The sequence below is a fragment of the Oncorhynchus masou genome, chromosome 19 (genome assembly GCF_036934945.1).
Source record: "Oncorhynchus masou masou isolate Uvic2021 chromosome 19, UVic_Omas_1.1, whole genome shotgun sequence".
Classification (NCBI taxonomy): domain Eukaryota; kingdom Metazoa; phylum Chordata; class Actinopteri; order Salmoniformes; family Salmonidae; genus Oncorhynchus; species Oncorhynchus masou.
Genome location: NC_088230.1, coordinates 18,607,204 through 18,619,593, shown reverse-complemented (window position 1 = coordinate 18,619,593; position 12,390 = coordinate 18,607,204). Strand labels below are relative to the sequence as shown.

The following is a 12,390-nucleotide window of genomic DNA, read 5'->3' as shown; positions in this document are numbered from 1 at the left end:
GTTCCCGAGGTGGTAGTGTGTGTGTGTTCCTGAGGTAGTAGCGTGTGTTCTTGAGGTAGTAGTGTGTGTGTGTTCCCGAGGTAGTAGAGTTTGTGTGTTCCTGAGGTAGTAGAGTTTGTGTGTTCCTGAGGTAGTAGTGTGTGTTTGTTCCTGAGGTAGTAGTGTGTGTGTGTTCCTGAGGTAGTAGTGTGTGTGTGTTCCCGAGGTGGTAGTGTGTGTGTGTTCCTGAGGTAGTAGTGTGTGTGTTCCCGAGGTAGTAATGTGTGTGTGTTCCCGAGGTAGTAGTGTGTGTGTTCCCGAGGTAGTAGTGTGTGTGTTCCCGAGGTAGTAGTGTGTGTGTTCCCGAGGTAGTAGTGTGTGTGTTCCCGAGGTAGTAGTGTGTGTGTTCCCGAGGTAGTAGTGTGTGTGTTCCCGAGCTAGTAGTGTGTTTTTTCCCGAGCTAGTAGTGTGTGTTCCCGAGGTAGTAGTGTGTCTTCCTGAGGTAGTAGTGTGTGTGTTCTTGAGGTAGTAGTGTGTCTTCCTGAGGTAGTAGTGTGTGTGTTCTTGAGGTAGTAGTGTGTGTTCCTGAGGTAGTAGTGTGTGTGTTCTTGAGGTAGTAGTGTGTGTTCCTGAGGTAATAGTGTGTGTGTTCTTGAGGTAGTAGCGTGTGTTCTTGAGGTAGTAGCGTGTGTTCCTGAGGTAGTAGTGTGTGTTTTTTCCTGAGGTAGTAGTGTGTGTGTTCCTGAGGTAGTGTGTGTGTTTCCGAGGCAGTCGTAGTGTGTGTGTGTTTCCGAGGTGGTAGTAGTGCGTGTGTCCCCGAGGTATTGGTGTGTGTGTTCCCTCGTTCCTGTATTGTGCACCTACGGATCACGCCTTTAATTTAGGCTTAGACATCCCTTTGTTGTAGCAAACTGTGTCTTGGATGCAATGCTATATAGAAAAATGATTTAGCTGTGTGTGTGTGTGTGTGTGTGTGTGTGTGTGTGTGTGTGTGTGTGTGAATTAGGGGCTGGGGTGGAGGGACGTACTAACTGACTACAGTGTCCCTGTTTTACCCCTGACTTGCCAGTGTGATAACTCCTGATTCCTATGGGTGGACCTCGTGCTCAAAATGAATTTCATCTTTCAATAATTCCTCATTTGCTCGCCCTCCCTCCTTATTTCTAAAATGTTTTTCTCCTCTCTGAGCGTCCATTTCTGTGCACAAAGGCGTGTGTGTGTGTGTGTGTTTATTGTGTCTGCTGTCTTCTCCCTCTTTCTAATCCTGCTCTAGCTTTTTAACATGCTGCGCCGGGTTCTATTTTGACTCACGTTTTCTCCCTCTCTTTTTTTTTCATTTTCCTGCCTTCCTGAAATGTCTGCAATAGAAGGTCATGTTAGGCTGCTTATCGCTACCTTTCACGTTTCTGCCGTTAACCAAGGCGCGCAGGTATTTGCATTCCAAATGAGCACTCTGTCTGACATGCAAATGAATTAGTCTGAATTATGCATTTCTCCATTTGGTAACATAACACAGCTCAGGGCCGCTGGTACAAACACAGCAGACGCCGTCTGAGTCAGAGGAGAGGAGGACAGGGACGCCATTTTGGAGATTCTGCCACTAGCACTTCCTCTGACCCAGGATGTAGGTTAAGCTGTAGGGGAGTGTGGGGTAAATTAAGCCAAAGAATTAATGTAATCCGCACTTGTTTTGAGGAATCATACACAAAATGTATAATTTGACCAAATATTTAGGAAGAGATCATTTCATGGTGTCTGTAAAGGAAGAAACCACATGGAAAAAGTGGGAAGCAAGTTAGGTCCCAAAAAATTATTTGAATCCAGTCAAATGAATGACATATCTAAACCGAAGTACATCATTTTAAGATTGTTCTATACATCAGTTGGGGTCTCTATAAGTTTCAATATTAGGTCCTAAACCGAGCATGAAAGTGCATCTTTATAAGTGTGTGGGCTAATATAGTCAAAAGATTTGCCTTGGGGTAAGTTGAGCCAACAGCAAGTTGAGCAGATTTGAAGTGTTTTCTTTCCAGCTGTAATGCAAGGCATTTTCACTGGGATTTGAGGAAGCAACAGAGCTTGCCCTTGGTTAAAAGTGTTTGTTAGGTGTTAAGCCTGTATTAAAATGATTAAAAGACAAAACATCTATTGTGATTGTTTAAGAAATGTAGTGGTGTAGTTTCATTCAGTACAGAAATGTGTAGGCGGCTTAACTTACCCTGTCCTGCCTCTCAACTTATCCCATACCTATTGTTCCAAGAGACAACTTTTTACAAATGTTTTCAAAACTGTCATCTTTACATGAATTCTGATTATTTCCAGGGATACACAACATCCTGAAATATATGTAGATATCTTTGTTAGAAAGAATACTATATTTCCGTTGACGGAGTGATACTGAATGTATAAAATGGCTCAACTTACCCCACTCTCCCCTACGTGTGTGGCTTTCACACCCACAGAGATACAGTAGATTGTTCATAGTCCATAGAGTGGACAGATACAGTAGATCGTTCATAGTCCATAGAGTGGACAGATACAGTAGATCGTTCATAGTCCATAGAGTGGACAGATACAGTAGATCGTCCATAGAGTGGACAGATACAGTAGATAGTCCATAGAGTGGACAGATACAGTAGATCGTTCATAGTCCATAGTGGACAGATACAGTAGATCGTTCATAGTCCATAGAGTGGACAGATACAGTAGATCGTTCATAGTCCATAGAGTGGACAGATACAGTAGATCGTTCATAGTCCATAGAGTGGACAGATACAGTAGATCGTTCATAGTCCATAGAGTGGACAGATACAGTAGATTGTTCATAGTCCATAGAGTGGACAGATACAGTAGATCGTTCATAGTCCATAGAGTGGACAGATACAGTAGATTGTTCATAGTCCATAGAGTGGACAGATACAGTAGATCATAGTCCATAGAGTGGACAGATAGTCCATAGAGTGGACAGATACAGTAGATCGTTCATAGTCCATAGAGTGGACAGATACAGTAGATCGTTCATAGTCCATAGAGTGGACAGATACAGTAGATCGTTCATAGTCCATAGAGTGGACAGATACAGTAGATCGTCCATAGTCCATAGAGTGGACAGATACAGTAGATTGTTCATAGTCCATAGAGTGGACAGATACAGTAGATCGTTCATAGTCCATAGAGTGGACAGATACAGTAGATCGTTCATAGTCCATAGAGTGGACAGATACAGTAGATTGTTCATAGTCCATAGAGTGGACAGATACAGTAGATTGTTCATAGTCCATAGAGTGGGCAGATACAGTAGATCGTTCATAGAGTGGACAGATACAGTAGATTGTTCATAGTCCATAGAGTGGACAGATACAGTAGATCGTTCATAGAGTGGACAGATACAGTAGATTGTTCATAGTCCATAGAGTGGACACATACAGTAGGAATTGATGCTTCAGTATGGAGTAGCTCCATGGTTTGGGATGTGATCAAGGAACCTGTGTGTGTTCATATGAGGAGTTAATATTATTGTCTGCCTTCCTCACCTCTGTGTTCAGTAGACATAGAAAGCTGTTGAGGAGACCCAAGCCCCCTGGATCTCCCAGGAAGGGATGCTTTTTAGTCCCCCTGGGGGTAGGATAACCCCTGACCAGGAGCCCCCAGCTAATGAAGGAGTGAGTGAATGATTGGAAGGAGGGGTAAATGATGGATGGGGTTTAGAGGAGAGGTGTGACCTTTGTTCACAGCATGTCACTCTCAGCTGATGAGATGTTTGTGTGTGTCAGCTGATTAAGTCTAGTGTGTACTCAGCCAACATAAAGACAACATTCAGACGCATAAAACAGAATTTTACGTCTCTTCCATTGAAGCAAACAAGCAAAAGAAAAGGGACCTGCAGGGTACTGGCCAGACTGAAGAGTGAATGGATGAGTGGAGAGTGGATGAATGTCAAGTCCCATTAGCTTCCATCCACTGCTAAAGTGCTGTCTCCTAGACCTACCATCACTCACTGCTTAGACACAGAAATGAGAGATAAACATGTCATTCTTCTGCATGGTTTCCTTTGTCTCTCAGGTGAACTATGAGCCATCTGCTGCCAGACTGACATGTACACATATGCAAAACGTATGTGGACACCCCTTCAAATTAGTGGATCTGCTTCCAAACTGCCTCTGGAAGCAACGTCAGCATAAGAACTCTTTGTCGGGAGCTTCATTATTTGGGTTTCCATGCCCGAGGAGGAACAATGGTCTGGGGCTGTTTTTCATGGTTCGGACGAGGCCCCTTAGTTCCATTGAAGGGCCATCTTAACGCTACAGCATACAATGACATTCTAGACAATTCTGCTCAGGGACTTTCAACGTGGTCCCGTCATAGGATGCCACCTTTCCAACAAGTCAGTTTGTCAAATTTCTGCCCTACTGGAGCTGCCCCGGTCAACTGTAAGTGCTGTTATTGTGAAGTGGAAACGCTCAGTCACGAAGTGGTGGGGCACACAAGCTCACAGAACGGGACCACGAAGTGCTGTAGCGTGTAAAAATTGCCTGTCCTCAGTTGCAACACTCACTACCGAGTTCCAAACTGCCTCTGAACTCAATGTCAGCACAACAACTGTCGGCAGCTTCATGAAATTAGTTTCCATGGCCGAGCAGCCGCACGCAAGCCAAGTGTGCAATGCCAAGCGTCGGCTGGAGTGGTGTAAAAACTCAATATTCACTTCATTTCACAATAAGGTACAGAAGTGAAGTGAAACTTCCAGAAGCTGTTAAATGAGGGCCAGGTTGACAGGATGGGTAGTGTAATGTCTAGTACACATGAATTACAGTACACATGAATTACAAGTACCCCTCAAGATAAACTTAATTTTAACTAGAAGAAATCCTGTACAATGCATTGTAATTACATTGTACTTAGGCAAATATTACGATGCTTTGAAATAGTTAACCCAGATGGTTCACTTTATTTTGGTGGTAAGTGCTAGCAATTATGTTGAGTGAAGATATATTTTCAACAGTGGACATTTATGGATAAGTAATTAGAGCCCATTGAGCAGAATCTCTCAGACACCCAAGACATCCACGAGGAGTCACAACCTTTGTAACAGTTGTTACTGAATCGAATAAAGCTGAGAAGAAATGAAACACAGAAAGTTTGTGAATTTAGTGGAAACCATCCCATTTGTAACAAGCACGGTAACAATAATTCATTGTTACACCTTTGCAATTACAGACAGATGTTATACAGCCTGGATATGAACCAGGGACTGTAGTGACGCCTCTTGCACTGAGATGCAGTGCCTTAGACCGCTGCGCCACTCGGGAGCCCCTTAAAATGAAGTTTTACCTAAATATACCCACATCTTCCGCACTGATCATGATGGAACTGTGTGATGACAAGTGCCAAGTCTTGCGCCATGCGTCAAGTTCAAAGTAACGGTTTGAGCTCCATAATGATTTAATAAGCCTACATTTTTATTTTTACTACAATTTCTATTTGGCCTTCATTAAATAGTATATAAAGGTAGGATAAATCAAATGATGTAATGGAATGATAAGAATGTAGGGAAGGGAAAGAACACTAAATTGGCAGTTAAATATGCGTGGTTATTAGGCTACTTATGGTCAGTACCGATAGTGGCTAATAATATTTAACATAGGCTATAGCCTATACATTGAAAAGGAACAGAAAACGTTGTGACATTATTAAAACATTCTAGAGCACAAAGGTTACATTTGGTGTGACTTTTTGCCTTGTCATCCAATTTGGCTTGCGTCTCCACATTTAATAATGTGGAACATAATGGCACAGCATTTCATATTTCACTGTAGGAAATGGGCATAAATAGGCCATGTTGATATTGTCACACCCTGATCTGTTTCACCTGTCCTTGTGCTTGTCTCCACCCCCCTCCAGGTGTCGCCCATCTTCCCAATGATCCCCTGTGTACTTATACCGGTGTTCTCTGTCTGTTTGTTGCCAGTGTTTTTCCTGTCAGCTCCTATCGTTTCCCAGCATCTCATTTCTCGTCCTCCTGGTTTTTGACCTTTGCCTGTCCTGACCCTGTACCCGCCCGCCTGACCTCTGTTCCTGAGCCTGCCTGCCGTCCTGTACCTTTGCTCCACCTCTGGATTACTGAACTCTGCGTGTCCCTGATTCTGCCTGTCGTCCTTTACCTTACCCTGGATTATCGACCCCTGCCTGCCTTGACCTGTCTTTGCCTGCCCCTGTTGCTACAATAAACATTGTTACTTCGACAGTCTGCATCTGGGTCTTACCTTGATTCCTGATAGATATGCTTTTCAGTTCCCTTCCATATGACTGGTTTCTAGAACAATTATAATTTAGCCTATATTTACAATCTCCTTACTCAAACAGATTACTCATGTACCTAGGTCTTATCAATAGCTCTTTTCATATCAATGTATAAAGGACAGTGCATATAGACTTGCTGTTATTTTTATCATTACCCTATTCATGGTTTCCTCGCTCATAAAGGTGGTGGATTATTTGACAAATACTATATTTAGCTACAGAAGTGCCATTTCTTAACGATCTCTGCAGATTTCGTACAAAAACAAATCCTGTGGAATGATGTCAGCACATACTGGAGGAGTTACTGGCTAGCTACAAGTGGCTAGCTTAGCTAACAAACTAGCTATACGGTCGCGGCGTGCATGACCAGAAAGACGTCAATGAACCACCAAAAACACCCCATTTCTGTCATAAAATTGAAAAATATGAGTTTTTTGTGCCTAAAGTTGACCTTTAAAGCTAATTTCCTGCAAATGTTTTTTGTTGCCATTATGTTTTTCATAGGCTACATTGGGGTGGGCGAATCGACCTGTTCTGAATATTGAAGGGGATGTCTCCCCATCCCCCATGGCAATTCTGTCTAGGATTTACACGAGCGTAACACGGGTCTGAATTTCCACCATTGTGTAAATGTCTTTCCCTGAAGATGCTAACAAACTGTAACAAAGGAATACAACATATGGACATTCTAAATAGTGGCAGCTGTAGTTCTATACATTAAGAACATTCATCTTGAAATCTAAGTTACACCCCCACATCCTTTGTTTCTCCTACCTGCATCCAAGGTTGTGCATGTTTTATGGGGTCCTTAAATACACAGGGTGCTTTAGACGTGTGCTGTTGGAGTTTCCTTTGGCGTATTATAGGCTCTTAACGCTAAATGGGATATTTCACTCTTCACGAATCCTTTGTTGCCCAGAAATGGACTAAAAATGGTGATTGGGATTTAATGTCCTGCCAATGTCTCAGCCTGTTGGACACCAGGCTGCTTACCTTGTTTTGTTCCACAAAAGCCTTTTGTCTCAAGCTCTTGCTCTGATCCATTTTCCAGAGCTGAGTGGGAGAAAGAAATGCCACCTGCCACTGCATTATCTTAGCTACACTCACACTTGCACACAGACCTTCCTCCCACCTCGCTGTGACAATAAGTGTTAACACTGCCCACTGTAGCTCTGGTCTCCCTAGCGACCAGGCTTCTTGGGGAGGCTGCCATAATGGGTGAGCTCAGAACGATGGAGTGCCATCCAGGCTCGGTACCGCCACGGAAACATGCCTGTCTCCAATTCTATCTGGCGGTGCCAGTTTGGCCAGGTGCCAGAGGGGGGTTGGCATGCACCCGGTGGTGAGCTGCGGATGGCGATAGCTACCTGCTGGGTGTCCACGCAGAGATATTCAGAGGGAGAGAGAGAAAGGGAGAACGAGGTAGAAAGGAATAGGGGAAGAATGTGTCTGACAGAGGAGAGTATGGAAAGGGGCAGTAATTAGGGAGAGAGGACTGAGTGGTAAATGGGGGATGATGAGGCTGAAAGAGTTAGAGAGAGGCTTAAATGTCTGTGGAGATCCTTCCATGGCCTATATGGAAGCTGGGTTATAGGGGTGGAGCTGGGCTATAGGGGTGGGGTATAAGAGTGGAACTGGGGTCATATGGGTGGCGCTGGGGTTATAATGGTGGAATTGAGGTCATATGGGTGGAGCTGGGGTTATAATGGTGGAACTGGTGTCATATGGGTGGAGTTGGGGTTATAATGGTGGAGCTGGGGTTATAGGGGGGAGCTGGGGTTATAATGGTGGAGCTGGGGTTATAGGGGTGGAGCTGGGGTTATAATGGTGGAGCTGGGGTTATAGGGGTGGAGCTGGGGTTATAGGGGTGGAGCTGGGGTTATAATGGTGGAGCTGGGGTTATAGGGAGGGAGCTGGGGTTATAGGGGTGGGTGTAGTTAGGACTAGAGTTAGGGCTGAGGGTATAGTTAGAACTAGAGTTAGGGCTGATGGTATAGTTAGAACTAGAGTTAGGGCTGAGGGTAAAGTTAGAACTAGAGTTAGGGCTGAGGGTATAGTTAGAACTAGAGTTAGGGCTGAGGGTATAGTTAGAACTAGAGCTAGGGCTGATGGTATAGTTAGAACTAGAGTTAGGGCTGAGGGTATAGTTAGAACTAGAGTTAGGGCTGAGGGTATAGTTAGAACTAGAGCTAGGGCTGATGGTATAGTTAGAACTAGAGTTAGGGCTGAGGGTATAGTTAGAACTAGAGTTAGTGCTGAGGGTATGGTTAGAACTAGAGCTAGAGCTGATGGTATAGTTAGGACTAGAGTTAGGGCTGAGGGTATAGTTAGAACTAGAGTTAGGGCTGAGGGTATAGTTAGAACTAGAGTTAGGGCTGAGGGTATAGTTAGAACTAGAGTTAGGGCTGAGGGTATAGTTAGAACTAGAGTTAGGGCTGAGGGTATAGTTAGAACTAGAGTTAGGGCTGAGGGTATAGTTAGAACTAGAGCTAGGGCTGATGGTATAGTTAGAACTAGAGTTAGGGCTGAGGGTATAGTTAGAACTAGAGTTAGTGCTGAGGGTATGGTTAGAACTAGAGCTAGAGCTGATGGTATAGTTAGGACTAGAGTTAGGGCTGAGGGTATAGTTAGAACTAGAGTTAGGGCTGAGGGTAGAGTTAGAACTTGAGATAGGGCTGATGGTATAGTTAGAACTAGAGATAGGGCTGAGTTAGGGCTGATAGAGTTAGAACTAGAGTTACTAGAGTTAGTGCTGATGGTATGGTTAGAACTAGAGTTAGGGCTGATGGTATAGTTAGAACTAGAGTTAGGGCTGAGGGTATAGTTAGAACTAGAGTTAGGGCTGATGGTATAGTTAGAACTAGAGTTAGTGCTGAGGGTATAGTTAGAACTAGAGTTAGGGCTGATGGTATAGTTAGAACTAGAGCTAGGGCTGATGGTATAGTTAGGACTAGAGTTAGGGCTGATGGTATAGTTAGGACTAGAGCTGGGACTTAGGCTGGCGTGGAAGTAGAATATGGCCTCTGTCAATTGCATACTCCTCTCTCATCACCTCCTTCTCAAAAGGGAACCTCTGGCTTTCTCATCCAATGGGAGAAGGAGGTGAGTAGAGATGACGTGGGGAGTATGCAATTATTTAAAAAAGGCCCTTGAGAGAGAAGAGTTGATTCTGTGTTACCTCGCTCTCTCTCTCCTGTCCCCTCTGCAATGGCAGCTGCTCCTAACAGGTGCGTGGCTACCTCCAGGCAGATGGTCAGAGAAATGAGGTAGTTGGCAGGTTACTTCACACAGCCTTTCTTTCGCCACATACACACACACACACACACACACACACACACACACACACACACACACACACACACTGAGCAACAGAACATAAGTGAGAGGGGGGAGGTTGGCGAGGTAGAGGAAGAGATGGTGAAGTAATGGAGGACTAAAGATAGAAAGAGAGAAATAGAAAATGAAAGAAACATCCATTGTTGCATCATTTTTTGAATCTCCCAAGTGGTATTGCATTAAGGTGCACTACATGGCCAGAAGTATGTGGACACCCCTTCAGATTAGTGGATTCGGCCATTTCAGCCACACCTATTACTGACAGGTGTATAAAATCGAGCACACAACCATGCGATCTCCAAACATTTGGCGTAGAAACATTGGCAGTAGAATGTGTTAGACTGAAGAGCTCAGTGACTTTCAACGTAGCACCGTCATAGGATGCCACCTTTCCAAGTCAGTTAAGGGCTGTTATTGTGAAGTGAAAACACTCAGCCCGCGAAGTGGTAGGCCACACAAGCTCGCAGAATTGGACTGCCGAGTGCTGTAACACGTAGCGCATAAAAATCGTCTGTCCTCGGTTGCAACACTCACTGCCGAGTTCCAAACTGCCTCTGGGAGCAACGTCAGCATAAGAACTCTTTGTCGGGAGCTTCATTATTTGGGTTTCCATGCCCGAGGAGGAAAAATGGTCTGGGGCTGTTTTTCATGGTTCGGACTAGGTCCCTTAGTTCAATTGAAGGGACATCTTAACGTTACAGCATACAATGACATTCTAGACAATTCTGTGATTCCAAATTTGTGTCAACAGTTTGGGGAAGGCCCAACATCAGTGCCTGACCTCACTAATGCTCTTGTGGCTGAATGAAAGCAAGTCCATGCAGCAACGTTCCAACATCTAGTGGAAAGCCTTCCCAGAAGAGTGGATGCTGTTATAGCAAAAGGGGGACCAACTCCATATAAATGCCAATGATTTTGGAATGAGATATTTGACGAGCAGGTGTCCACATACTTTTCGCCATGTAGTGTAAAGCTACTCTCAAAAATATCCACCTGGAACATAACCTCTCATTTCTCAGCTAAAAATCATCATATTCTCACAACCCAGAACAATGAATTTGCTTCCGACCTGGATTTCTCTATATGCTGTGTATTATACCAGACTAGCGTACAATTCAAACCTTGCTTGCGGATGTCAGATGATATCCAGGCTGGTCCTATCCATGATTTTCCATAGAGGAGGAAAAGCAGGGAGTATGGCCCAGTGATGTGTACCTGCTTTGATGGCCCTGTACTGGGGGTTAGCCTGAATGATGTGTGTGTGTGGACCATATAAAAATGCTGCAGGCATTGGCATTGTATGCTGGGTCGTGGGGCCCTGTGACAGTGCACACACACACTCATAAACCCATTGCCCCCTCCCCATACACACACTGTGCACATCTGGGGCACGTGAGCAGACATCTGCCAGGGCCTCACCCGCAGGGGAATCCGGAATACTAATGACCTATCTCTGTGCCCGTCTCTGCTCCACTGCTTTACAAATGAGAGAGAGCGAGAACTGCCAACAGTATTAAAAAATATATATTTTCTTTGTAAGAAAACAGTCATAAAAATGTTTTGAAAGTACTTACATGGAAAGGAGGCAGCAGGAAATGGTTCAAAATGTTTAGTTTGTGTGGCTTTTAGAAAGCAAGTATTTCCCTTGTAATCATTCCTGGACCATTCATTCATGAAGGTCATTCCTAATGACATATCGTTGTTGTTGTTGTTTCTACAGGTCCTGATAGAGGGGGGCTTTGGAGAAATCACCACAGAGATAGCCGAGGCCCAGGAGTTCTACTATGCTGAGGACTACCACCAGCAGTACCTCAGCAAGAACCCCCGTGGATACTGTGGCCTCAGCGGCACTGGAGTCTCCTGTCCAATAGGACTCAAGAAATAACCAACTCTGTCCAATAGGGAATGACCACCAACCTATGGCTAGTTTTGTTTGACAAGTCTAGTTTCTATTAATTGAAATGGAAGTTGCCTTCATTCCGATGCAGTAATGAAGCATATTCAGGGTTTATATAAAAACAGTTCATATCTGAGTCTTATTTCAAATGCTTTGGTAATCAATCACTACAAACTTAAATAAAAGCACGTTGTCTTGTTTCAATCAAATCACCCCCAGTGTGTACTCCAGTATGTACCAATATGTACCCCCAGTATATACCAGTATGTACCAGTATGTACACCAGTATATACCAGTATGTACCCCAATATGTACCACATTATGTGTCGGTATGTACCCCATTATGTACCAGTATGTACCCCAGTATGTACCAGTATGTACCCCAGTATGTACATCAGATTGAACTCTATGGGGTGTTGGTGGATTAAATTATTAAAATGCGTGTTGATGTTTGGCTGGTTCCTTTGTGTGGTGATTGGCTGCTTCCTTTGTGTGGTGATTGGCTGTTTCCTTTGTGTGGTGATTGGCTGGTTCCTTTGTGTGGTGATTGGCTGGTTCCTTTGTGTGGGGATTGGCTGGTTCCTTTGTGTGGTGATTGGCTGGTTCCTTTGTGGGATGTTTGGCTGGTTCCTTTGTAGGATGTTTGACTGGTTCCTTTGTGGGATGTTTGACTGGTTCCTTTGTGGGATGTTTGACTGGTTCCTTTGTGGGGTGTTTGACTGGTTCCTTTGTGGGATGTTTGACTGGTTCCTTTGTGGGATGTTTGACTGGTTCCTTTGTGGGGTGTTTGACTTGTCTGGTTCCTTTGTATGTTTGATTGGCTTTGGTTTTGACTTTGTGGGGTGTTTGGCTGGTTCCTTTGTGGGGTGTTTGACTGG

General features: G+C 44.2%; 1 protein-coding gene across 1 annotated transcript in view; it reads left to right on the top strand.

Moving 5' to 3' along the window:
• The window catches only part of LOC135505934 (mitochondrial peptide methionine sulfoxide reductase-like), a 119,127-nt gene extending 107,173 nt beyond the window's left edge, over positions 1-11,954 (top strand). Inside the window, exon 6 of the mRNA XM_064925190.1 lies at positions 11,336-11,954. Coding sequence (XP_064781262.1) covers positions 11,336-11,500 — 165 coding nt within the window. The 3' untranslated portion in view covers positions 11,501-11,954. The remainder of the gene's footprint in view (positions 1-11,335) is intronic.
• The last annotated feature ends 436 nt before the right edge of the window (positions 11,955-12,390 follow it).